We start from the raw sequence: 26,487 nt of genomic DNA on the forward strand, positions 1-26,487 counted from the left end.
CTTGATTGGAGCAAGACGGTTCTTAAAGATGAAGTTGCTGTCAAATCCGCCGCTGGACAACGCCCACCTGACATAAGCGCACGCGCCGTAGGCATCGTTGGATCCGTCACTAAAGATCACTAGGGCCGGATCCCCTACTGCATCTGTGGGCTTGAGACATCTCCCAAAATTGATGTTGTTCATGTCAAACAGGTCTGAAAAGAACTTTGTCCAGTCTTCTCTGCACGCTTCCGGCACTGGATCGTCCCAATCCAGCTTTGTCTCGCTCGCCCATAGCTGTCTCAACATGATTTTTGATCTCACGGTGAACGGGCCAGCCAATCCAAGCGGGTCATAAATGCTGTTGATCTGGGAGAGTATCATTCGCTTGGTCAACTTGGCGGGAATCTTTCCTGGCATCTGATGGGGTTCTACGTCTGGTTCGGTATGTAACTTCCTCTTTCTTTCGCTGAAATTCAATTTAACTTTGAAGCAGAATTGGTCCTCGACAGGTCTCCAATAAGCACCTAGAACTTTCTCCGTGGACGTATGTGATTCGTTTGGTATTGCCATTTCATCCTGATTGTCAGGGTTGCCAGAGACAGTCCAGCCTTTGATTTCAAATCCTCCTTTGCTGACTAACTTTTCAACATTGTTCGTGACACTTTGAGCCTTCTCTCTGTCGCTGACGCTTTCGAGAATGTCATCCATATAGGTATTGTCTTTGATGATTTTAGCTGCTTGGGGATATTCTTCTTGGTTCATTTCGGCTGTCATTCTTAGAGCTACCGTTGCGATCGTTCCGGAAGGTCTGTCGCCGAACGAAACCCTTTGTATGACATAAGTGTTTGGTTCTTTCTGCTTGTCCATGTCTCGCCAAAGGAAACGATGTGTGTGTTGTTCTACTGGTGTGGTTTTCACTGAGTGGTACATCTTCTTTATGTCACCGATTAGCGCTATTTCGTGCTCTCTAAACTGCATCAGTACACCTAACAGGCTGTTTAGAAGGTCAGGTCCTTTGGCCCAGTAGTCGTTCAGTACGTGACCCATGTAGTTGGCGCTGCTGTTGAAGACAATTCTTACTGGGGGTGACTTTGAATCTGGCCTCAGAACTTCGTGGTGTGAAATATAATGGATGGGTCCTTTGTAGGTATCCAATTCACTCGTTGTGAGCTTTCGAGCAACGCCCCTGTCCACCATGTCTTGTATTTGTTCTTGATACACTTTAGCGTGATCGGCGTTTCTGGAAAGTCTTTTCTCGGTGGACATCAGCATCCCAAATGCAGCTCTTCGGTTGTCGGGGAGATCAGCTGGATCTTTGATCCATGGGTATTGTGTAACCCATCGGTGTTCAACGTTATCAAATTCAAGGTTTCTTTCAATCAGCTCAAGTTCTCTCTCTTCCTTCAAACTGTAGTTTTTTGCACCAAGCGGACATCTGCCACATTTACATCCTCCACAGCGAGGTGTACACTCTACTCCTAGGCTCTCAATGCTGTAAAAGTCATCAATCTTGACACCAGCTGACACATGATGTACGCGTACATCTTGTATGACATGATTTGCGTTCCGTAGGTCTGCATGTGTGCCACCAAGGCATCTTCCAAGTAAATGGTCAGACTTCTGCTCTGGCTCGGGATGGTACCCTGCGTACCCGTATCCTATCAGTACATCTACGGTTCCCGATGGTCTTTTGATGTCATCGAGTGTAACGTCCTTGAAGAGATGAACTACTTTATCCACATTGACGCTTTCAATGTCAGTTGTTATCTTGTCAATTCCGTATACTTCAAATTCGACGATATGTCCTTGCGAATCGATGAGTGGTAGCAGGTACTTGTGAGAAATAAATCTTTCGCTTGTTCCTCCAACTTTAACAATGGATAGTTCCACTTTTGTGCCATACAAATTTTCAGCTTTGCCTTTGCTGTTAGTGATGAAACATAATGATGCTGCGTTATTCCACATTACATTCGCCCATCCGTTCTTGGTTTTGACGCTTTGCATTAGGAGAAGGCATGTGTCACTAGGAGTACTAGTGTTGCTGCATGCACTCGCCGTGGCAGAAACGTTCGTTTCTTGACTTTCTCTGTGCAATGTTCTGTGATGGGTTCTAGTACAGCCGCTCTCACCACAAACTTTTCTATTCCTACAATTGCGAAGACGATGTCCGATCTTTAAACAGGACCAGCATGCACGTCTTTCTTTGAGCATGTTCATTCGCTCTTCCCAAGTTTTGGAGAGGTATAGTCTGCATTCACCAGTTTCGTGTTCAGCGTGGTCATGGAACAAGCACTTACTGGTGGCTCTGGTCTCGAAACGCTGGTTGCTCTCTGCGATTTCTCCGGCTACTGCTTGAGCAAGGTTGACAGCTTGATGGCCTGAATGACTCTGAGATGTTCGAAGATCCGCTGAATCATATTCGATTGCCCGTTTCTGGTTGAGCAGAAATTTAAGAAGACTCGGAAACTTGTCTTTCTTGTCCACGGAGGTCGTATCGGAGCTGACCAGCTTTGCCCAGTCTCTTCTAATATCTGCCGGGAGCTAGCTTCTTCTCAATCATGCTCACAGAGCTGGTAGTTGTTATTTCTTTCTCTAATCCAAGCCTTAACAAATCGCGATAACCGTTATCGACGATGTCGACAAATTCAATGAATCTTCTGTTTTCTCCCTCTTTAATGGCTCTCACTCCTGAACACTATCGATGATCACGTCAGCTACTTTTGCAGGGTCACCATACTTTTCATCCAGACGTCTCCACATTTCTTCGATGTCGTCGTCGACTGCCTTTACAACGTGTAACGGTTCCTTGCCGAGAGAAGAGCGCAAAGTGTAAGGCGCCGTGTTGCAGTTTAGGCTCGGCATGACTTGAACTTCAAAATCCTTCCGGAAGCGAGGGTACTCTCTAAGTCAAATTTAGGCATCTTGATTTTTTCCAGCCGAAGGCTATTCATTTTCGTTTCTACACTCCGACCACAGGCTTCTGGCTTGGTCTGACTAGCGATAACCAACTCGATCTTGTTAGCAACTTCATTGTATTGTTTCTGCACGACTAAAATCCATCCTATCTCGGCTGTTGCCTCTTCTCTACTAAGGAACTCGAAGCACTTGTCGTTGGCGTCTTTACAGCTAGCCAATGACGCTTCTAACTCTCGCTGAATTTTTCTGAGAGCGGGAATTATACCTTTTTCGACACTGTAGGCATCCAGCAATTTTTCCGCATCGTTCACTAGCGTTCTGAACACTGCGTCTGTCGTATTTCGTTTTATAAAGGCTTGATCGATCATTCTTCGGGTTTTCTCGAAATCCTGTTTGGCTACCTCTTGTCGACTAAGTTCTTGTTTTGCCACCATGTCTTTAGTTGTCTTGGCATCGACGTATTGAATTTGTCGCTCCATGGCTTCGCTGAATAATTGCTGTAACTCTGCTATCCACTCTTCGCTCGCTCCCACTTCGCTGTCGTCTAAGAATGTTACGTATACATCATGTTTGGCTTCGACATTCCTCCACGCGTCGTTTAATCCTTTGTCTTCGTGGATCGACTTCGTTAATTCGGATAAATTTCTTGTGAATCTCCCCTTCGCCGCACTTCTCTGATTCTTGGCGTCTTCGGCCATCATCTCACTTTGACGTGCGTCGGGTTTCGAATGTTTCGCTAGCCGATTGTCAGAACGTATTTAATACACCGTTATCAAAGTCATTTCGAAACCTACAAATAAAATACAGATAGAAAGCTAAATCATACAGTAATGGTATAACTAACACAAGTGCGTAAATCAAAGATAATTACCCGGTGCTCTGTCTCTCTGCGTAAACGGCGCTAGCGAAATACAAAACTAAACTGTAGGAAAACTAAATTTAACAACTAAAGCAGAATATAAATTAGCTGAAGCACGCACGTGCACGTGTGCATTTTCGCGCGTGATTGCGCGAAACATTTACAAACCGAATTGATAAAGGCACGCAATCAATAATATGTACAGCAATAGAAAAAGGCCTAAACTTTTAAATTACATTCTACGATACATTGAGCAATAAATAAGGAATTCTTGAAGTGGTCCGTTTTACAAGTTCAGGTACAGCTCTTTGCCTTGTAGAACGCAAGAATGTCCAATCGCCCAAAATGTTGTATGCCTGCTTCACCTAAACCAACTAAGGTCTTCCACCATTCACCATCCGGAAACAAACTTTAACAGTCATCTGCGCGCTCTACTATCAAGCTGTAAAGAGCCACCTTAGGCCCAGTTCAGACGCCGAACTTTTCATGAGCCGAACTTAATTCAAATTAAGGTCGGCCCAAATCACGAAAATCCCTCCTTTTGATTCAGACGCCGAACTTAATTAGCCGAACTAATTTACTTGAAGCAAAACCAAACGAAATGTCAGGGTTTTTTTATTTATTTATTTTATTTTTATTTTCATTTTTCATATTTGAAATACATTATAATAATTTATGCATTTAAATGTTCGGCTCATGAAAAGTTCGGCGTCTGAATCAAAGTCGTTCCAAAGCCGAAATTCCCGGCTGAGCCAGGCGGGAAGAACAGCTGAGCCGTTCCAAATTGAAACAGTTGTTCTCAACTGATTCAGACGCCGAACTTTTCATGTACTTAATTCGAGGTATTAGGTTCGGCTCATGAAAAGTTCGGCGTCTGAACCGGGCCTTTATTACTTGATCTTTACCTCCTAATTTCTTATGTACAGAGGCAACAATTTAAAATAAAAATTAGCAAAAAGAGACCACGTTTCGAAGATATCCTGGCTTCACTTTCAAGTACAAAAAAGGGTCAATGTTCAAGTAGAGTTCATTTATTCAATTCGAAGCGTCAAAACTTATAGTCTCTATTCGCTAAATTTTCATTTTAAATTGTTTCTCTAAATCCTTACTTATTAGAGATGCAATAATAATTAAAATCGCTAACCGTTTTAATTGATTCATAAAAAAGGACTAACTATTACAATCCTGTTACGACCCTAGCACCACCACAATTAATTGAACTTATATGTCTTGAATGAAGTTAAGGGGTCGACTCAGCTTTACAGTACCCATGCATTAGTTTTCATCATTTAAAGCAATTCACGTGGAAGTATTAAAAAATGATGTTGCTTCATTTTCATGTTTTGCTTGAGTTAACGACCGTTTCCATGGCAACGTGCAATTTTGTTTGTTTTGCAGGGAAATTATTGTCACGAAATGTTAATTTGTAAATTCAACATGCACATGAATTTCTTTTTCCATTCGGTGGACTGCTTGACTCGGGTTGAAAAACTTAACGCACTTCCAAGCCTACGCCTAACAAAGATCCAACTCCTCTTTCTGAGGCGAGAGAACTGCACAGACCACCCAATAAGTTATCACAAAGGCCGTATACGAAGCAGGGAAGAGAATCCGAGAGAGCCAGTCTATTGATACCCGGTCACACATTTTCATTTTCTTCCTGTGGGGAGTTTCCGGCAGACCTGTTAGGGTTTCTTCATCAGCGAGGTTTTCTTTACCTCCCACTCGATAGCGCACCGCATTGTCTGCACTACAAGTATAGTTGGAAGCTGTTTCGTCTGATGTGTGGTTGTTCATTGGGCTGAGCTGTTAAAAACGGGCAAAGAAATGAACTCAGAAGGGACTATTGCGGTTGCTATTTATTTCCCATACTCATTAATAATTCATGAAGACAAAACAAAGGAATTCACTACTGTGAAGGTGGTTTGGAAACGTGGTCTTAAAAATTTGTTGAACTGTTGCTTTGAATTTCTCCAAGATTTTTATCTTTATTAAGTTTGAGAAGCTATATCAAACACTTGAAAGAGTGTTTCATCCGAATCCAAACACCCCGAAGTTGGTTTAAAAAACTCCGCTACCCCTTCGCTTTTTCAAACCACTTCTCGGTGTTTGGAATTGGATGAAATACTCTTCCTCGAGTTTGATATCTTACATGAAATAGGATGATTATGGAAAGAAGTAAGAGAGGGAGAGAGATAAAAATCTGGTTCACACCATCACCTTTCGCCACCACACGACATCACTTCAGGTTGCCAGCTGTATTCATCAATTGATTATCAATAGCAAATTTGGATTTTTGAAAACCTAAGTTCTCTCAATTGTCCCAAAATGCATCAATCTTCGCCCGTGATCTTCTTTATGAAAATTCTAAAAGTAATTACAAGAAAAAGGTCTCAGAGATTGATTTGACCCCATACTGTGAGCCCATTGAGGCAATTTGGAAAGCCGGCCCCAGTGCATTAAGACTACCAAAATACACAAGAGCAGGTCATGAGCTGTTCCTTTCAAGAATTCAGTTGATTTCTTTTTCTTGATGCTTTAGAATTATTTTGTAACTAAGTGAATGTGTTGTCGCACCATTTTCACCCTAAAAGGTCAAAATCCCCTTGATACTTCCCCTCTAATCAATGGTGAGAAATGGTTGTCAACTTGTGCCAGACTGAACTGAGACGTCTCACTGAGTCAGTTGTTGTTGATCAATCATATTATCAGTCCAATCCGTAAACAAAAAAGTTACAAAACTGACGAACAAACAAATCGCTAAGTTTGGCTGTGAGGTCAGCCAGGAGTACTTAAATCCTAGTAAGTAGTTCTCTTCATATCAGATTATTTTGGTTAAAATTGTAAAGAAGTCGTTATATTTCGTTTACCTCGTGGTTGTCATCATGAGGTAAGTCTCTTTTCTTTCTGCCTTTGACATTTAGAAGGATCACATACTCCAACATGGTGGCAAACACGAATCCAAAGGAGACAAACAGGTGCACGTCAATTGCCTTCATGTACGAAACACGAGGCATTCTACTGTTGACTGTTCCTATTTGGAGGTGAATGGAAAAAATCATGTTAAGCTCAAAACATATATGAATGCGAAGAAAATTAAATACCTTGTGTCTAATTAGAGCTCCAATTGAAATATACCGCATTTCCTTGAACACGCACCCTTCACTCCCATAGGTCACTTATTTCAAATTTTGCATTCCTGTCTTTTCAACATTAATAAACTCTCTTGAATTTTGGAAAACTAAATTCCCTTGGAAGTAACTTGAACTAAGAATTCAACCCTTTCTTGATGTGATTAAAATATTTTTATTGTTAAGCATTAGTGCTTGTGTTTTTTGTTTTTTTTTTCAGTTACGGTTTTTTGTTTTGTTTTGTTTTGTTTTTTTAACGAGGGACTTACATCGTGGCTGATTAATGGAGATTAAAATGCATTAGGCGTGCACATCCCGAAGGTAAAGTGTAAAAGTGTGTTAGGGGCTGGTTAATCGGGCTTATGGAGGTGGTACTGCTCTAAACCTTTGTAGACATTTTGTTGACTTGGTTCTTTAAGAGTACGTAAAACCCCGAATATAACCCTAGATCCCGCTTCTCAGACGTGCGAAAAAGTTTTCGGGCCAAAGACGTATTTTCCAAATCCGTTTTCTATCTGTCGAGTGTTCTGGGCGAGCAAGGGATTTTCGTCGGGAGGAGGATTATTAATGGATGAAACATCGAGTTTCAAAATTGGTTGCCTTTTGATAATAAAACAGCTTGAATGCTACTATACCACTAGAAACAAAAAGCTGTTTTCAGCTTATACTCGGGCCATATTTGACTGCGTGGTGCGTAAGCCTACAATCTTTTAGCAGTGATAACCTCCAGCATCGCTTATTCCCCCAAATAGATAGATACAGAGATATAGTGAGGCAATAAGTAACCACCAGATAGAATTGCATTACTTGCAGTCAGAATGAAATACAGGGGTAAACGACATTTGTCATACGAATGCTTTTTATAATCCCCAGGCTTTAATCCTTATGTTTTCACCTTTCATTTGGAGACAGAAACCATTATGTATGTGACGCCGGGTCAATGACAGATCGTGATTTCCGGTATGATCTAAAGTAACGTTACGCATCACGCGTACGTTATCCTTGTACGTTTTTCAATGTTTCGCTGTTTATATTTTTAAATGAAATTCAGGGGAAAGCATTTATTATTCACCTTTCATTAGAAGACAGAAACCGTTTCTACATTGATTGTTTTTCTATGGTAAACGTGAGACATCTTTAGCTGTCTTTGCTCGTGGTGTCATAGAGTGATTTAGTTGCCAAATTTTCGGTTAAACAAAACTAACCTTGAGGAACTAAAAAAAAAAAAAGCTAATTAAATAAAAATCTATATAAACCTTTCGAATTTTTAAAATGCTAGTAATGAAAAGATGAAATATGAACGGTTGAAGAACTTCGAAAGTTAAAAGATGCACAAAAGACACTATAAAAATAGACATATAAACAGATTAAGTTTCTTCGCGTCTGTTCATCGCATTAAGTCTAAGAGTCTTTGCCTTGGAAATAGAAAATGCCTCTCTAGGTATGCGAATGCTGTTTCTTTTAAAGTTGCATCTGCCATCCTGTATGTGACACGTCATGTGGTTAACTTCAGACTCGGCGCCTCACGGCCTGAGTCACGAACGCGACCGAGAACTTAAAGAATTTGATAACGCGACCGAAAACTTAACTTGTGCCGCCCGAGTACAAAAAACGAGACCGAGAACTTAACTCGTGGCCCGAAGTCTTATCTCTCGGCCCATCGCGACCCCAAAAAGTAAAAAACAATTTGATAACGCGGCCGAAAACTAACTCGTGCCGTCTTACGGTCAGAGTAAAAATAGTGTTGGAAGCGTCAAGTGTGATGCTAAGCTAAGATAGTAAATACAGACGTCCGTCATGCATATGTAGGTAAGGGAGTTGCTAATTCGCTCTAGACTACATGTAATAACATATCATTGTCGTGCCGGGCAAATACAATTCTGTCTTACCTTGAAAATAGACAATAGTAAGCACAGTTGTTATTCCCAGGGCTACGCGGGCGGGCACAGCTTCCTGTGGCAGCCACAGAGCCATGAATGATAGAATGACAATCATATAGGTTGGGATGTACACTTGAAGAACGGTATATGACGTAAGACGGTCAAAAACAAACGTAGCGTACAGATTTGAGAAACTGGCTGTGAACAGAATATTTATAAACAATACATATTAACATCAGTAACACTCTGTTAAGGAATTTTTGGAACTGTGGAAAATACGCTTGCTGGTCTTTAGGATGATATATTGCTCTAGCAAAAGGAATGAGACTGTACAAAAGATAAAGGAACATTTTTCTGGACTTCAGGTATAAAATGACGTCTGAGGAATTCTCAATGGAACACATAGTAAGAAGGAAATACTCAGGATTATGTTTGTCTGTTTTGATGTTAGATTAATAAGAGAAGCTTAGGTATGAAATTCAAGGGAGAGGGCTTAATGTCGAATTAGCTTTCTATACTTAGGATGCATCTTAGAAAGATTTCGTGAATCTGGAGTCATATTCACCAAGCCCCCTAACTCAAGATTTATCCTATGTATTGTTCCTTGACAAAAGACTATTGTTTCAAAAACAATACACTATCGTTAACAAAAAAATACTTATTTAATTAAGATCTTTAATAATTTCTTCTTAATTTTAATCTCAATTTAGGAGGGATTCGTAAGTCTGGCCCTTTAATTGTCCTGGACAACAAGTTACAAGTAATTTCAGATAGCTTAGAAGAACAATGGAGCGACTTGGAATAGAATGACATCACGCTAAGAAATTTCTTCAGGATCGTACATACGTGAAAAAAATTTGCTGTGGTCGTAACTGAGTTTCACTCCTTTGTACATATATTGGGCCATGGCATCGTCATACACCAGAACTTCACACTTGCTAGCTCCCGGCTGCAGGGTGCTCCACGTGTAAACCAGCTTGGTTTTAGCCAATGAAACTACATAAAATAAAGAAGGAAGGTTGAGAAGTATACGGGGGTGTTGGCAGCAATAAGTTGCAACATACATTCAGAATGAACAGCATGTTTATGGTTTATCTAGCAGAGCAATCAGTGATTGGTCTGTATTGTAATGACCGTAGTGTAAGAAATCGTATGCAAAATTCGTACTGTTGTGCTTAGCCGTATAATGTCTCCTTGTAATATCACGAAAAAGGTTCAAAGACATTGGTTATGGAGATAAAGAAAAAAATCACCAAAATTAATCCAACCGTTACAATACACTATGAAGGAATATGCGGCTACCGCTGAGGAGAAATGTTGATATTGGAGCCGGGTTAATTCTACTCACAGCTCTCGATAACCAGATCACATTTCTGCCGGTCAAATGGATACATCTGTAGTTGCATATGACAGGTAGCTTTCAGTGTTATCCTAAAAAACAAACAAGTTGAACAAAATTTGTTAGCACGCACAAAAACAAACAAAGACTTGATAAAGTGACATCTGGACCAAACATCGAACATCGACAAATTACGCCACAGAGCGCTCCTATAACTACTATAACATTTGCCCAAGAACTCAACCTGACCTACCCTGGGTTCCAGAGGTTATTTTTTTTCGCAAGATTGAGAGAGAGATCCGCAGCGAAGCCGCGTCAGGGAGGGGCGAAGCACCGAGAAGAAAATTTTTTTTACTTCTCGGTGCTTCGCGCCTGGCTGAAGCAGCTTCGCCGCGGATCTCTCTCTCTCAATCTCGCGAAAAAAGTAACCTAACCTCTGGAACCCAGGGTAAACCTGATCTAGCTCGTAACAATAAAAACTGAACAATAATAAAAGCTTCTTTTAGCCTGCCGTGATAATCGACCGGGGAATCTAAAACTGAAAGTACGCTGGTATGAACTGGTGATCAGAGATAAAAGTTATGATAAAAAGGCATATAAAAAATCCATAACGTTCGAGAGAAAAATGTCAGCCGAGGATACGAACAACTAAGAAAAATAAGATATGTATATTGTGGTTCATTTTTATCCTTGGTTTAATTTTTATTTCCCTTTGTTTTGAGGTATGGTAATGTATGATAATGAATTTAAAACAATGGGAAATAAAAATTAAACCAAGGATAAAATTGAACCACAACATGTACACTACATTCGTGCAGTTTCTTATATAATTTTATCGAAAAATCTAAAAGCTTTAAAGTAAACAAAACTTTTTAAAATTAAGTTTTGTTTATTGTTCTCGTGATCGTTGAAAGGAACTACTTACTGCGCCCTCTGATTAGTTTGCAAAATTCTCCCCACTCTCTCCACCAATAAGAAGCAAGAAAGCCAAAATCAATTGTGCTGTGCTTATCGCATGATTTTCCCTACGCTTGACTGAGTCCAAACGTTTGCTTAGAATTCTGATTGGTTGATTTGGGTTGTTTACGTTTAGTTTGATTAAAGGCACTATGTCATCTGGATCACATGCGCAATAGAGTCCGGTTGAGACTAATTTGTATACAACTCGTTGCAGGATTTTTGATTTTCCGCCATTGCAAAAGCTTACAAAAATATCACAGCAAAGAGCTTCTGTAATTTCTAAAGAATGTTTGTAAATAAACAATTCAGCTAACCAGTTTCCGAGGATGAATGCGATTCAAACAGATGAAAACAGCTTCCTGAACTCTCCGACGGTATTTGAAAAAGTTGGACGAACGATTTCAAAGTGCTTCTCATCAACGCGCGCATGCGCCTGGGATGGCATATTCCGTTTAAACAGAGTAATTACGAAACTCATTGAGAACGACTCTGAAAAACGTTCACTAAAATATACACAAAAGAAAAACAAAATCATTATCAACTTACCGCGACATTTGTACAACCGTACCATCCGGCATAATGTACACCATCTGGTTGTTTTTCATAACCTGAACAAAAAAGGAATCACAGTAAAATAAATGAACGAATAGACCAACGAAAGTGAACGATTTGACAAAATCTGAATAAATAAACAGATGAGCAAATGGGGGAATTCAAAATCAATCATGGAGAGAGGAGATCGAAGCGGGAAAGTGGCGTGATAGCGAACTTTTGGAACAGGCTAACGGATTCTTTCTCTGTATCTATATCCTTAACTGTTCCGGCACGGTTTTGGTCAAGAAAAGAGAACTGACGACTAAATCAATCACACCTTAAATTTGGTTAATACCACTAGATGGTTTTTAGACTCTTTAAGACTCTGATTCGGAGAAACATTTTTCTGAAATGTCTTTTTTGTGATTAGTTATAATATAGCAATTCTCATTGGAGTGTCAATCATGCGTCGAACTTTTATTTACGTCATTTAAAAAACTGAGAAGGCGTTAAAATTTCGGAGAGGAAACAAATATTAATTTCAATTAGTTTAATTTAACTGAGCATATGTTCTGCGCATCTCAAGATGGTCCGAGAAACTTGGATTTCTTAAGGACGATCCATACTAAAGCAGATATAATTTTGGACGGTTTGTGACTATGTGAGAAAAGAAGATCTTAGCAAGGGTTGCTGGAATCCAAAAAGACGATGCATTTCTCAAAGAGAATGAAGCTTCAATTTGGAGAAAATTGCCATACACTGTTATGTATTTTGTAACTTTTTTGAATCATTGTTGCTTAAATATCTCTGAAAAATGCATGATTACCCCCATTTGCGTTTTAAATTCCAATAACCCTGGCTAAGATTATTCTTTTTCCGCGCAGCCAAAAAGTAGTACCACGCAAAAATACCTGAGTCTATGTTAGAAGGCGTCCTCTATAAATGCACTCGTGATCAAATTTGTGGCATAAACTGTCGGGATATTAGTAAGAGCGTTTAACGACGAACTGCATAAGCTGGAAACATTTATTTAAAAAGACAGAGAATCGCTATGACTGATTTAAGCCACGAATTATAAAAAATAGTTAGTCTTCATTAGATTTAACTGAAAACCCTTAACTTGATAATATATTCGAAATCTCTGTCTAACTGTCACATTATAATTCACGGGCAGTTTGTTGTTATCCCAGAAAAACACTTTTACTGAGATACGAGACCGTAATAGCAAGGACACAGCTGGAGTTAGATGCATGGACTTCGAAAAACTTGTCATTTATTTCCCTGATCGTGCGTGGACAAGAAAGACGAAAATGTTGCTAATGAGTATCAATAAATATCGAGAAAGGTGGTTAGCTTACATCCTTTATCTCCGTGTGTTTGGCGTTCATAAAATAAGTGTCAGGTGTCCAGATCTTTTTTATATCATTTCCACTGAAAGAGAAAGCTCTGTCCTGGCCTTGAGCCAGCCTGACGTCATTCCACGCTTGAATAAAAAATATGTCCAAGCCGTATTCCTGCATGTAACATAAAGCGAAAACACACAGAGAGTAAAATAGCTTAATAACCCTGATGTCACGAAAGACACCTCATGGCTGTAACATAAAGTCAAGGGTTGGGAGCGACACCAACTCTGAAAATTAAACGCGTCTGCCTTGAATGCAGGAAATCGAGGTTCGAGTCCTCGCCAGTGAACCATATTTTCACATAGTATGTTATATGTTGCTTTTAAGGTTAACTTGCTTTGTTCCTTTGATATAACAGATCATTACAGTGATCCTAAGTGTAAAAATGGCTGATTCTGCTATACAAATATTCCTTGGTGTCTCGAAACTCATTAATAATTCATAAGCTCATTGACCTATCAAATGGTCGATAATACATCACGTGTAGTGACTTTATATCGATTAACCCCCTCCTTATTAGTATGTGGTGTTTTATCAGCTGAAAAAAGACTCCTTTTTAGTATGCGGTGTTTTTCTCGTATGCTAATTTCCAACGTTCACAAAAGCATTATTGTTGTGAACTCTATTGACACACGCTTTTCCAGGAATGTTTTTGGAGCTGTTCAAAAAACTCGCAGCACGTGTTTTATCGATAAAACACTCCAGCTCGTTTTTCAAACATTTCGTAAAAAACAGTACATAGGAGAAACTAAACGTATGCTTCGTGAACGCTTCAAAGAACACAGACAAGCTTAACAATCCTAATCACTCCCCAGAAGCAGTTCCCACGGATTTCCACTTGCCGGGTCAGTAAACGTTACAGACATGAGGTTAATTCCTTTGGAATTACCGGAAACCCAACAACAACAGATCCCGTCGTAAAGCGAGAGAGGCCTACCTCATAGAGAGAGGTAAAACTTTGTCCCAGACTACCTTAACCGACAAAATGAAAGTTATTCATGAATCGTCGTTTCCAGGTTTTTTTTTTAACTTCTTCACCTACATGTATCTGATGAACCGTTATATAGGCTCTATCATGTACACTCGTTATAATTTAATTTAATTTATTTTTCCGTTCAAATTTAAGGGCCGTCATTTTGGAGGGGAGGGAGGGGGGGGGGGGGGGTCAAAGATAAATTCTTACGTTATGCATCGTCTCCAAAAGTTATATTGAATCTTACCATGTTTGCCTCGTCTACTTCCCCAAAAGCAAGTATATCAAAAGAAATATGCACCTTCACCGGCTTGTCTAAAATGTGATTAGAATGAAGCAGAAATTACTATAGATGATATAGACAGGTGTTTAATATATCACTTAACCGTTAAATTGGGTTGGAGGCGAGAGTTCAGCGGGGAGTGAAGTTCGAGCTGGATGTGCCTATAGTGTATCATTCTCTCCAGTCAACACTCAGCAGGAAAGACTGATACTAGTGAGTTTTACTCTGACTTGAGCTCCCAGGAAGACCAAGGTCTTCATTCAAAACACATGGTGGGCATTAATTACGCCACATTTTCTGGTCAAACTAGCAAACGTTTCTTGGTCATAGCTCTTTTCACAGTAGTGTGTTTGCAGACCTGGGGCCCGTTTCTCGAAAGTCCCGGTAACTTACCGGGCCCGTTAAGTATATTTTAAAATGTTTTTTCGCCGATTACACAGTGATTACAGACATGGTACTTGGCCAATGTTTTCATAGAATTATAAGATTTTAAAAATTAGTTTCCAGAGCTGACAAAAATTGACTTCTGTTAAGAAACATTTATCACCAGACACTTATCGGGCCCGGTCAGTTACCGGGACTTTCGAGAAACGGGCCCCAGGCCTTTGAGCGGAAGCGAGGCTTGGAGCTGACTTGATCTTAATACAACTGAATCTCCGTACTCAGTGCTAAGGACGATGTAGCTGTTAGCTGCGCCCTTCGTAGTCAAGAAAATTGTTTTGTTTTGTTCGTTTGTCTTTTCTATCTATCATTATCAGCGAATTTTACTTGTGATGTTTTCTTTCCTTCCTTCCACCATGAAAGAGCAATAGTCATTGGTAAAACGAAGAATTCTTTGGTTGCCTTTCAACGAGCTGTTGACAACACAATTTAGCTCTGAGGAAGGGCTAACGCTCGAAACGTCAGCACTCGAATATCTTTACGGTGGCCAATTTACCTTTAGTTATCAACTTGATCTGCCGATAAACTAAACACTCGTTTCTATTCTCCACCGACCCAGAACCGCAGTTTCTTTAGAAACTAACCGACTTATCCATTTGTTTACAACACTAGTGAACTAAAATGAAAATTAGACTGCCCGCGCAGTCATACAGGCAGATTAGTGCGAGTTTGCCAAAATTTGATCAATGGCTATAAAGGCGGCCAATGCCAAGCAAGGTGTACACCTCAAAATGAATTATACATACCGGGTGCAAAGGGTGCCATAGAGGAATCATAATTCGTCATGAGCTTTTCCATGATTTTAGTCGAGTTTTCAATCCACTCAGCTATGTCCTTAGTAGACGCATCTGATATGTTGTCAATCAGCTTCTCTCTGTCTTCAGCTGATGTAGTGTTGCCACTTTGTTCCCTAAAGATTTACAAGCTAGGTCAGTGCAACTTGTATGAATATTGTTTTCAATAACTAACATGCATGTATTTTTTTTTTCGCTGGTGCCAGCCGTTTTATCGTCAACTGATCTTGGATATGAACGCTTTTCAGTTAAAATGATAGGTAAGTAAGACATTTTATTGACGTGTGATATATATTCTAACGCAACTTGCACTAATGGAGGACATTTAAGGATGCAATTATGAATTAGAACCTCAAGTATGTAACATGTATATAAAAGCTAAAATTAGTAAATTACTTAATAAAAATTAATAAGTAGTGGTCCTCAGTCCCTAGTAGAGTGTTGTATTAAATCCAGCCTCGTTCCCATGCCTTATCGCGTTTATCAAGCGAGCCGAGCTGCCTGTGCGTGAGGTTTGAAATGTGAAACACGAAAACAGAAGCTCATCATTAATACTGACGACGATTTGTTTGAATTGGTAATCTTAAAACGATTCAAAAGATGACGTATCGCGCGCTAAACCTTCGTTTGAGCGAATGAAGGAATTCTGAGTTGTGTGTGCTTTAACTCTAACTGCACAGTTAGCCTGTGAACAGGCTCCCAAGTTGGGTATATAGGGCGAAGACTGTAGGGCGAAGACAAAAAATGAGCACCTATACCCCGCTCCGCTCGCCCTGCTCACCAATTTTTCTTTTCGCCCTATACCCCACTTGGGAGCCTGTTCACAGGCTATTGCACAGTTAATTTCCTGATTCGCCATTTATGCCACAAGTGCTGCGTGGCACAAAATTCATTTTACCCTCAAGCCTATACAGAAAAAGGTCGAGTCACACACTTGGTGGGTATACAAATGGTCGCGTATAGTAAGGGCTGATTAGTGTGAAACAATTATATCTTTTTGACAATTTTCTGAAAACTTTCGTTCCAGCTAGCCAATCAAATGGTAAGAACTTATGGATACGGGAACTGTCAAGTTTTTACCTGAGTATCAGGCCTTCCTAGGGGGAGGGGGAGGGAGGTATCAAGTTAAAAAAAACCTAATTGACAAGCCCTCCCTCCTAAGTTACATTTGATTGGCCGGATGGACGGATTGAAACCAACGGAAACTGAGTTGTTTGAAATATGAAGAAAGATTTCCAAATTTGGTCACAACAAACTAATCCAAAATTGTTTGCGAAATGGTATTAATTTTATGGAGAGTAGCACAATAAAAGCCAACAATCCAAAATTGGCAAAAATTAATATTAATACAGGGAAACTTATTCAAATGAACGGGCGAACGATTCACTTTTGTGACTGGTTCTTTAGTAGAATCCGACCCATGGTATTTTTTCTTTTGTCGGGTGTACAGATCACATTTAACCAGATTTTAATGTTTTTACCGAGTCGACGAGTTCACCTTCGGTAAACAATATGTGACCATATGTTACTCTTCCCGATAGTCACTAATGCTTACATCTCAGTAACAGAAACCACTCTGTTCTTCAGCGAAATATCAAACTACAACCAAACATTTGAAGCTTATGGCCCCCCGAGCGACGTTAAAGGCACTTTTTCATCAAAACATTTTAATTGGGAGCTGGCCGCATCTCAACGCTATCAATGGAGACTTTACGCAACCACGACGGCAACGCCGACGAAAATTAAACGTCACTTGAAAATACAAGTTCGTGTTACCTGTACTACTTTGCGCTTATTCCAATTTGTTCAACTTCTGCAATGTGGCCGAACTATCCAGTAACAGAACTGGTGGGAACGGTCTTCAAGTTAGCACAGAGAATGAAAATTTACTGTCAAGTGCTCACGCTCTCCATAAAACCTTGAATTTGGGCATTTCAGGTTGTTGTTTAAGGCTGGTTTCCATATGATCGCAGATCGCAGATCGCAATAAGGTCTGCGATCGTCTGCAATCATATGGAAACTACTTCTGCGATCGTCTGCGATCCTGCGATCGCGATCGCAGAAGATAGAACCATGTTCTATCTAAAGGCTGGTTTCCATATGATCGCAGATCGCAGATCGCAAACAATCGCAATTGATCGCAGACGATCGCAGGAGATAGAACATGGTTCTATCTTCTGCGATCGTCTGCGATCACGATCGCAGGATCGCAGACGATCGCAGAAGTAGTTTCCATATGCGGATCGCAGACGATCGCAGACCTTATTGCGATCTGCGATCCGCGATCATATGGAAACCAGCCTTTAGATAGAACATGGTTCTATCTTCTGCGATCGTCTGCGATGATCGCAGACCTTATTGCGATCTGCGATCTGCGATCTGCGATCCGCGATCATATGGAAACCAGCCTTTAGTCGAAGATGGCGACGAAATGTATCCAGATTTGTAACGCACGTACACAGCATTGTTTAGCTCATTAAGCCTTTTCTTTATTGACGTTTTCGTTGCCGTCGGCGTCATGTTTGCTTAAAGTCTCATCAGACCCTTCCCAGTTTCAAGTTAAATCTTACTTAGTTCTGGTTGATTACGTATAAATGAACCAGTAAAAAAAAAGAAAAGAAGAAGAAGAAGAAGCATTTGTATATGACCGCCGATTGCAAACGTTGACAAGCCGTATTTCATTCGCCATCGCCAGCAGCATTTAAAATAGTGCGACAAAATTAGAGCTCACGAGGGCAACATCTGACGCTCTCACGAAAGTATAATTATAAAGCCTTGCAAAATGAGTTGATGCGTTTAAGATAGGTTAAACGTTATATAATTCGAGAATTCTAGGAGGAAAATAATACTTACGTTGACATGCAGGAGCCGATGATACAGAAGGAAACATAAATAATCTTGGCCAACATTTGAAAGTAATTCATTCTGAAAGCTTCAGATACCACAGACTGAAACCGGCGTTGCACCACTGGTTTACTTGATATAAAAAACCGAGACTGTTTTGCACACCTGCAAAATCAATAATTTATCAATTTCAAACTCCAATTTTCTCTGTACCCCCTGCTATAACTAAATAATACAGCAGTCTTATAGACTTCACGTTGAATTGAGGTTTTGATTGAGTTTTGAGGGTAAATACTTTCGAAAACAAAGCACGAAAATAGCTCGCGATCTATTGCCTTCATGGGTAACTCATACCATGTTTGAGCCAAGATTTAAATTACGTTTTGACTTACTTTGTTTGCCATTTTGACCCAGTATTGTTTTGCTTTTGAATTAAAACATACGGGGCCACAGGGCCACACTGAACATGATGTGGGCCCCCTGTATTAAGATTGCTATTATAAGGAAAATATTCGTTTTCGAAAACAAGAAAACACAGGGATAGATAGCATGTGATTGTGAACGATATCACAACTGCTTGATTAAAGATACTTTCGTCGTGAACTCCACCGGACTAAAAAACAAAAAACTACATCAAACATTCATCTGTTATGATAACTAGGTCATTCAGCTGCATTCAGTCAAAACTATACTTTAGCCACATGGATAATCCACTCAGAATCAACTTTTTATCATTAATAGTAAATGATTTTGCGTAATTTTACAAACAATATCTCCTATTTATAACTACAATTCTGACCGATTGCATGCCGATTGCATGGATTAGTGTCCATGAGAAAAATTCATTGGATGATAATCAAAAAAGGAACCGTAAAGACTTTGATTTATTTAACATCTATTTAAGCCATCGAATGAGACCTCGCCGATCAACCTGCAGGGGATGTGAAACAATCGATTGCCACGGAGAAATGTGGCTGTTTTTGGCAATTAATTCCTTATCTGATCTGAGGAGGATTCTAGGGTTTTCACGGTTTTTTTTATATGTTTGGAACTTGTATGCGTTATAAGGGGCCCGGTTAGTTTCTAAAAATAACGGAGAAAGGGGCAAAATAGAAAGACTAAAACTTAGCCGAAAAGCTGGCAAAAAAACAAGGATCATATTAAAGAAACTGTGGTGTTGCATCGATAGGGGAATTTGGTTGATAGGGTAATTTAGCGACCGTTATGACATTCGGGAGCTTCAAAACATGAAAACTTGAAAACATTTACAAATTTAAGGTGGCCCTTTTCACACATAAAATTACTAACAATCCTACTATCATCCCTAGGATTTTCAAAGGAACCCTAACTCTTGCTTCTGAAGTTCATAGCTACAACACCAGATTTGCATCGAACCTTAATTTTCATCGGCCGAGGATACTGAATAATTAGGGAGCTGCCACTTTTGCATTCGATGGGTCTAAAATTTGGGAAAAATTCCCTCTAAATTAAAAAAACTCCCATATAATAACTTTTCCAAGCAATACAAATTGTACCTTTTAAGTACCCAATGAATATTTGATTCCTCTGCCCTCAATATTAATTATCATTTCTATTGCTTTTTTATGTAAAAATTGTGGTATGTTTCTATATGCACTCTTATTATTCTTGTCTTTCCAGTTCCGTTCTACTAGTTAGTTGCAGGTTATCCGCCAGTTAGCTGCACGTGGCAGTGACCAACTCGAAAGTTTAAGCTCCTTTCGTCACTGCGCACATTTTACTTTTCATATTTTTGTAATTTAATGCTGTCTTTATGTTATTTTTGTGATGTATTGTAATTTCCTTTTGTTGTAAACTCTTGAAATACATCATAATAAAAAAAACCTGTAAACCTTCAAAGCGCATTCGTTCTTTTCTTGACAGGTTACTGTAACTTGCAAAAACCGGAAAGGACGTATGCCTTCCCAGGCTAAATTTCAGTTTCCACGATACATTTGTACCAATTTTCCCGCGAACATCTACCAGTTCAATTAGATAGAAGGAAAATTGGATCATCAGAAGGTCTTTCAGACTCCTGATTTCCCAAGTTTGTAGTTTCAAATATTAGAAATCTATGATTTTAGACCGATCATTTGACATGAGATCGGCCCCTGACAAACGAGTGACAAGGGGTGCTTACCATTTACGCAAACCACCCGAATGGAAATTTTTGGCATAAATACGAAATGATTTAGCTTGTCTTAACAGAAGATGGATAACATGCAAAATGTATGAACATCAGCTGTAAATCCCAAAAGGAGTAATAAAAATGCATCACTTTGACCAGAAGCCCATACTGATTTCAAAAGTAATCCAAATGGAATGATGCATACATTTGATTTTCCAACTGGAATTTCCAAATTTTCCATGTAAATGGTAAGCACCCCTTCACCCCCTTTGCTATCTATTTTTGCCCATTTCCAACATGGCGGTCATCACTGTCAATGTTTATATCGGTCAAATGACAAGAGTTAAAAAATAACAGTCTGGAAACGCTACGCACCAAAATGTCAAATCAAGTTCATTCTCGGCTGGCCGCTTCCTAAGATAAAAAATATTTTGCAAAGCTGTTAAACGTGAAAATTTCTGATATTCTGCTATACAAAGGTTAGCTTATTTTCTATTTTTGCATGTGCCGGTAAACTTAAAACTTAAATAAGGACAAAATAACAAAACCGCCGGCATTGTGAAGGTAACTTACGTTCTTGAGATCTGTTTTCTGTTTCCCTAGCGATATTCTGTTCATCCGTATCGCCAAACACCCAGATCAGTTTCTTTTGTTAGTTTTTGTTTTGTACATGTTTTTATTTTTCAAGTTTTCATTCATTAACTAAAGAACACACATGCTACTGTTGCTAAGTATTGTAAACACCTGCTTGTTTGTCTATTTGCAAGTATTTAAGCCCTACCTCGAAAATTGAAATGATACGAGAGGGAATATACCTGTACGTAAGAACGCGAAGCAAGTGAAATCAGACCATTAAACAGGTTTCTACCCATTTTGCTTAAATCCAGGATCGTTCAAGAAGACGTTTCACGTACTGCTAAACGTTCTTGTTCTGCTAAATTAAAGGAGTAGCGTTAAAAATGTTTCAAGAGTCAAGATTTGGTTGAATTGAACAGCATGACAATTCGGCGTGTTCGATTAACTGCTGCTGTAAAGCATTTTCACGATCATTTCACAGCAGGATGGAACTTAAGCACTGCAGGATATGCTTAAAAATGACTTGAAATGATTTTCAATTCAAAGATAACATTTGCAACAACTAATAATGAGCTTCCACGTTTTTTTTTCCACGACTGTACCAAAAACAACCCTTTTCGTCAAACAAATATACTACTGGCACTTTTGGTATGAGCTCTATTTCAACAAAAAACTGGAAACCAGTATCAATCCACAAATATGCGCAAAACAGTAATTGACTCCCGACTCAGCCGCTCCTAAGCTTTGTTTTCAGTCATAATGGGCCATTTTCATGATGGCGGCATTTGACTACAACAATCAGAATTCATTTCGTTTTCCTTTTCAAAAAATTCAAATTTTGTAATCCCAGTGGAGAGCGAAGAATAATAGCTCTAATTAGCATGGGAAAACAAACAAACAAAAAAGGAGTCTGGTAGTTGCAGTTGCATGACACCATAGTGAAAATGTCCTATTAAAATAATCCTTTACTTCGCGTGAGACCATTCTTTTGCGCGTTGAAGATAGCCTGTTCCACACGCGAGCGAATAATATTGCGAGTAGGAAAAAAGAGAAGCGACTCGCTCGTATCGCAATTTTTTTACTTCGCGCTACTCCGCACTATCTGCCAACGTCTGGAACAGGCCATGTTGAAGACAACTGAAACAGTTATTGCTAAAGTTCTTCTGGCTCGCCCTAGATGGCGTTCAAGTATTGCAGTTCTCAAGTTAATTGTGGTTAAACTTTATCTTCTGGTTGGAGAGAGTTTCCGTAAGTTTATGAGTAATTTAATACCCAAAATGACCAAAAAGCGAAAACCACGAATACGAAAACTGTATTGAACCGAGCGACTGATTTACATGGAAATGCACCTGGAAACAAACTATAGGAAGCAAGCTAGGACAAAATTACGCCTGTTTGTTGGTTGTTATACCTCGAGGAGCGAATGCTTAGCCAATACAGACCTATACAAAAGAGACATGGACGATGACGTCGCTGGTACGGCTTCATGCTCTAAACAAGATCTCAACTGAACAGTTTCTGCCTTACATCTCCAATTTCCATCCTAAACTTGATTATTCATGGCCAATCTCCACGGTCAAACTTCCGTTCTTGGATATTTATTTAAGGGGGGATTTCACCTAAACGCCATTTTCCGCCACTTGACATGGCTTTAATGGAAATATCTCGTTCACGTTTCAAGCAATCCAAAAACCCTACCATCATTCCGTGAAACTGTGTTGTGGGGTGTTTTGTGAATTTTTGGGTAATTTTTGGGTATATTTCAAGAAGGATTGGTAAAATTAAGAGAAATAAGAAATATTGAAGATTTAGTGAAGTTTTAAAATTAGAATTTGTAGTTAATAATTAATAGACGAACACCAAGTTAGTCCACTAGCAGTCTGGGGTGCTCTTGCGTGGGTATCAACTGTCTGTTGGTGTTCCAAAAATCATTTTCTTTTTTCTATCCCTTCTTAAAACCTCTTCAAATTTCATTCAAATTTAGGTGAAATCCTCCCCCCCCCCCCCCCCTTAAGGTTATCCTATACCTTCAGAGGTGTCTCGCGTTTAAGCGATGTAACGCGTCCAGTTTAAACTGTAGATACCTAAACCCCTATATCAAATTAAAGCTTATAGAGCTGGCTATCAAACTATACCAAGAAGTTTGAAATAAAATGAATTGTCGAATTTTTCACGACTTCTAAATGCGAGCGTCCTAATCACCTTTTTAAAGCTACAAGTCAAAGCGAATTTTGTTTTTCGCTAATTTAATTTGCTCCTCAGTTTCCGGACCCAAAGCGCTAAAAGAAGTGTAGACCTGCGTTTTGCCATATTCAATCGCAATGAAAAGTTATGGAGCATTTTCGAAATAGGATGAAAAAAATGTGGAGTGGTCGTACAAAAATCACTCTCGGAGAAAAAATATTTCGAAAGAAAAAATTCGCAGACATGTTTTTGTTGTTTATATGTTAAACTAGCTACTGCTCAAATTTGAGGGCAAACGAACAAATTCCTTTTGAGTTTTAGCTCTTTGAAGTGGCTCCTCCAAGTGAAAAAAATTGATTCGAGAAAACAGCACTAAAAATTCGGCAATTCATTTTATTTCAAAATTCTTGGTTTAGTTTGATAGCCAGTTCTATAAGCTTTAATTTGATATAAGGGTTCAGGTATCTACAGTTTAAATCGGACACGCTACATCACTTGGACGCGAGACTCCTCTGTAGATACCTCTGAAGGTATAGGGTGACCTTAATACCTTTAATACCTACTTAATACCCGCATCTCAACAACAATCTACTACAAAAACACAAACAGCCACTCTCACCTCAACTTCAACTCCTATCACCGGTGCAACTGTAAATCGGCGATACTAAATGCAAAATCCGCAGTGAGAACGACGCTTTCGATAGGGCAGCAGGAATAATGGAGACGTTCCTTTTAGCGCACGGTTACCCCTCCTCGTGGGAGCGAGACATACATAAAGCGGCGTCAACTTCAAGAGTTTCCTACTAACCGCGACAAGTGGAAACAAGACTGAGACTAACGGAGTCCCAATGGTTACAACGTACAACCTCCACGGCTGTCCGTAAGATTTGAAGTCGCAAGTTTGACCTGTTGGATTCACGTCAAGTGCGCATCTTTCCCTACAGGCAACCCGTTTACCTCAATATCACCACCTGCTGGAATCATTTTGATCACAGCGCACCTCAGAGAACCTAGTACCATTAATGCCCTGCAGCGGTTTACATTGCAGAGACAGGATGTAGATTGGCGAACCGCTTCAGGGATCGGAACATCGCTTGAAGTGATAAACAAGAAAAGAGAACTGCCTGTCGCACAGCATTTTAACAATGCAAGTCACTCGCTCGAGGACATGAGGGTGGCAGTGGTTCCGTAAAGCGGGTGTACTAGTGAAAGAGCTCCAAAAACGCGAAGAGATCGGGCTAGATGCGTTACATTTTCCACTTTCGCACTCTGGGCCCTGTTAGCCAATTTAGCATCTCGGCTCGCCCACGAACTTTTATTCAGTTTGCATACGACTGCAACTAACGAACTCAATTGTGCTATTTTAGTGTACTAGGAAGAAAACAGTAGCGTCGAAACAGGGCATATAGCATAATACTGACCCACACATGCTTCTCTGCTTTCACAGTGAGTAATTTTTGTATTCATTGTTTTTTTCTGGTGCCTGACTATCTGGTACCCCTGGCGCAACGATTTTAACAGCTAATTATACGCAAATGAGCATGGAACATCCTCAGGCGTTTCTCCATCGTATTTTCTCCTTTCTTTTTGCGCGAAATCCTTGTTTCAAAACCAATTTTTCGGTAAGATGGAAAAGAGTTTTGTAGCTCCAAACCAGCCAAAGTAGCGTATTTTCTTTAGCCGTAAATTACAGTACGCTTATGGTCAAGACACAGAGACAGTCACACGTCTTTTACTGACGAATAATTAACAATTAGACGGCGAGCTCGAGGTTTCTATCGGCTGATAGTTGGCGAGGGGCGAAGCCCCGAGCCAACTATCAAAGGCGGTAGAAACCGAGAGTGAGCCGTCTAATTGTTTTAGCATACCTCAGTGATCGATCTATGAAACAAAAAAATCTTTATATTTCATACATTTTGATATATCTGTGCAATGATGCATGCTAAATCGCGCGCGCTCTGACAAACTGCCGTCTATCGATCGATAGACGGCACCTGTGTAGCCAATCAGATTGCGCGTTACGCGATAGTCGGTCACTGAGGTATGCTAATAATGTATACACCTACTTCTCGCCACCGGGGATAGCGCGCTTCTTGAAACTCTTGCCTAATTTCAAACCAAAATATGTGATTTTTTCTAACCTATTTCAGACACAACCTGTCATACCATCCAAATTCTCCAAATAATCATGTTAACCCGCTTCCAACATACAAGAAGCTAAATTGGTTTAAACACCGATATGAATATGTCAAACATGTGAGTAGGACCTCGTTAGGCCTTCCAACTCCATTTTACTCGTGAAAATATAACCAATTCCAGACCAGCCTCACCCTATTTAGCGAAAAGCCGTCAAAATCTATGTACTACTTCAACTGATTTCAAAACGTACCTTTGCTAGAATGGACACCGTTTGTGTAGTTTCAAACCACCCAAAATACAGTATGTGTTTAACCCGTAGCTAGCCGCTCACTTATTGTTGAGACACCGGAACACCAATGCTTCTTTTACTGACAAATTAAGGCTGCATCTGCATTTCACATGTCATTCCTTTTATTTACTCCAATTGGTTTCTTGATTAATTCGCTCTTATTGCTTTCAGAAACATCATCTTTAGGAAAACATTTAATTTCAATCATTTAAGTTTAAGTGGGTGGCTCCCTAAGTTCCTCATAAACCAAATTGTTCACAAAATAAGTTTGCTTCAAATCTTGCGTGTGAATTTCACTTTGTCCGGTTACTTTAAAAAATACAATTGTTGTTTTAGCCTTCAACGCTTTCTTCCTCTGTTTCCAGCGGGGTTCCTTCGTTGGCAAAAATTGAATTTTTTTGTAGTGAAAAAAAAAAATGCAAAATTTTCACAAGTTTGATAACTTCTCACAACACTAAAAAAAATTGCTCCAAGGCCAAATACTACGATTCGTGGATAATGATATAAGCACAAGACTTCCTTATATTGAAATATTGCTGATATTTTCACATAATTGTTTCAAGTAGTAAAAACAGCACTTGAACTTTTTCCCAACCAACCTTCACAGCTTGTAAAAAAAAAGGAAAAATGGGTGCACAAAAATGCATGTAAACCAATGGTGAGACATCCTAGAGCAATGCCCTTGTGGTTATGAAAAGAAAAAGACTTCTTATCATCAAATAAAATCGTGCGGCCAGATGGTTTCAAGACCCTGGCGCTGCTTCCAAATACTAGCATCTCTCAATTATGCAAAATAGGAGCTTCAACCTTCGCA

At 39.6% G+C, this 26,487-nt stretch overlaps 1 protein-coding gene and 1 pseudogene across 6 annotated transcripts; both read right to left on the reverse strand.

Annotated features, from left to right (window-relative positions):
- Positions 1 to 3,902, reverse strand: part of LOC146484031 (uncharacterized) — a 5,118-nt pseudogene extending 1,216 nt beyond the window's left edge.
- Positions 3,903 to 3,909: 7 nt separating this feature from the next.
- On the reverse strand, positions 3,910 to 26,487 carry LOC146484032 (glycine receptor subunit alpha-2-like). 6 transcript variants are annotated; one of them, XM_085105339.1, is made up of 11 exons: positions 25,635 to 26,487; positions 18,349 to 18,504; positions 15,448 to 15,611; positions 14,225 to 14,292; positions 12,960 to 13,115; positions 11,614 to 11,675; positions 10,117 to 10,199; positions 9,615 to 9,764; positions 8,778 to 8,966; positions 6,628 to 6,791; positions 3,910 to 5,563 (listed from the first exon to the last, which is right to left on the reverse strand). In XM_085105339.1, the coding sequence occupies exons 2-11, from the start codon at positions 18,417 to 18,419 to the stop codon at positions 5,273 to 5,275; spliced, it is 1,398 nt and encodes a 465-aa protein (XP_084961465.1). In that variant the 5' UTR covers positions 18,420 to 18,504; positions 25,635 to 26,487; the 3' UTR covers positions 3,910 to 5,272. The 6 variants fall into 6 exon arrangements, with proteins under 6 accessions (XP_084961465.1, XP_084961466.1, XP_084961467.1 ...); XM_085105340.1 differs by lacking the exon at positions 25,635 to 26,487 and adding an exon at positions 23,865 to 24,940; XM_085105341.1 differs by lacking the exon at positions 25,635 to 26,487 and adding an exon at positions 20,861 to 21,663.

Source organism: Pavona decussata, unplaced genomic scaffold, assembly GCF_977016875.1.
Source record: "Pavona decussata unplaced genomic scaffold, jaPavDecu1.1 SCAFFOLD_37, whole genome shotgun sequence".
NCBI lineage: Eukaryota > Metazoa > Cnidaria > Anthozoa > Scleractinia > Agariciidae > Pavona > Pavona decussata.

What these genes read in the sequence shown, in the direction of transcription:
- LOC146484032 (XM_085105339.1), bottom strand. Translation starts at nt 18,419, where the DNA reads ATGAATTACTTTCAAATGTTGGCCAAGATTATTTATGTTTCCTTCTGT. An exon ending in AAGTAGACGAGGCAAACATG is followed by an intron (nt 13,116 to 14,224) that starts GTAAGATTCAAT and finishes TGTTACATGCAG; the next exon opens with GAATACGGCTTGGACATATT. An exon ending in AACACACGGAGATAAAGGAT is followed by an intron (nt 11,676 to 12,959) that starts GTAAGCTAACCA and finishes TTTTTTGTTCAG; the next exon opens with GTTATGAAAAACAACCAGAT.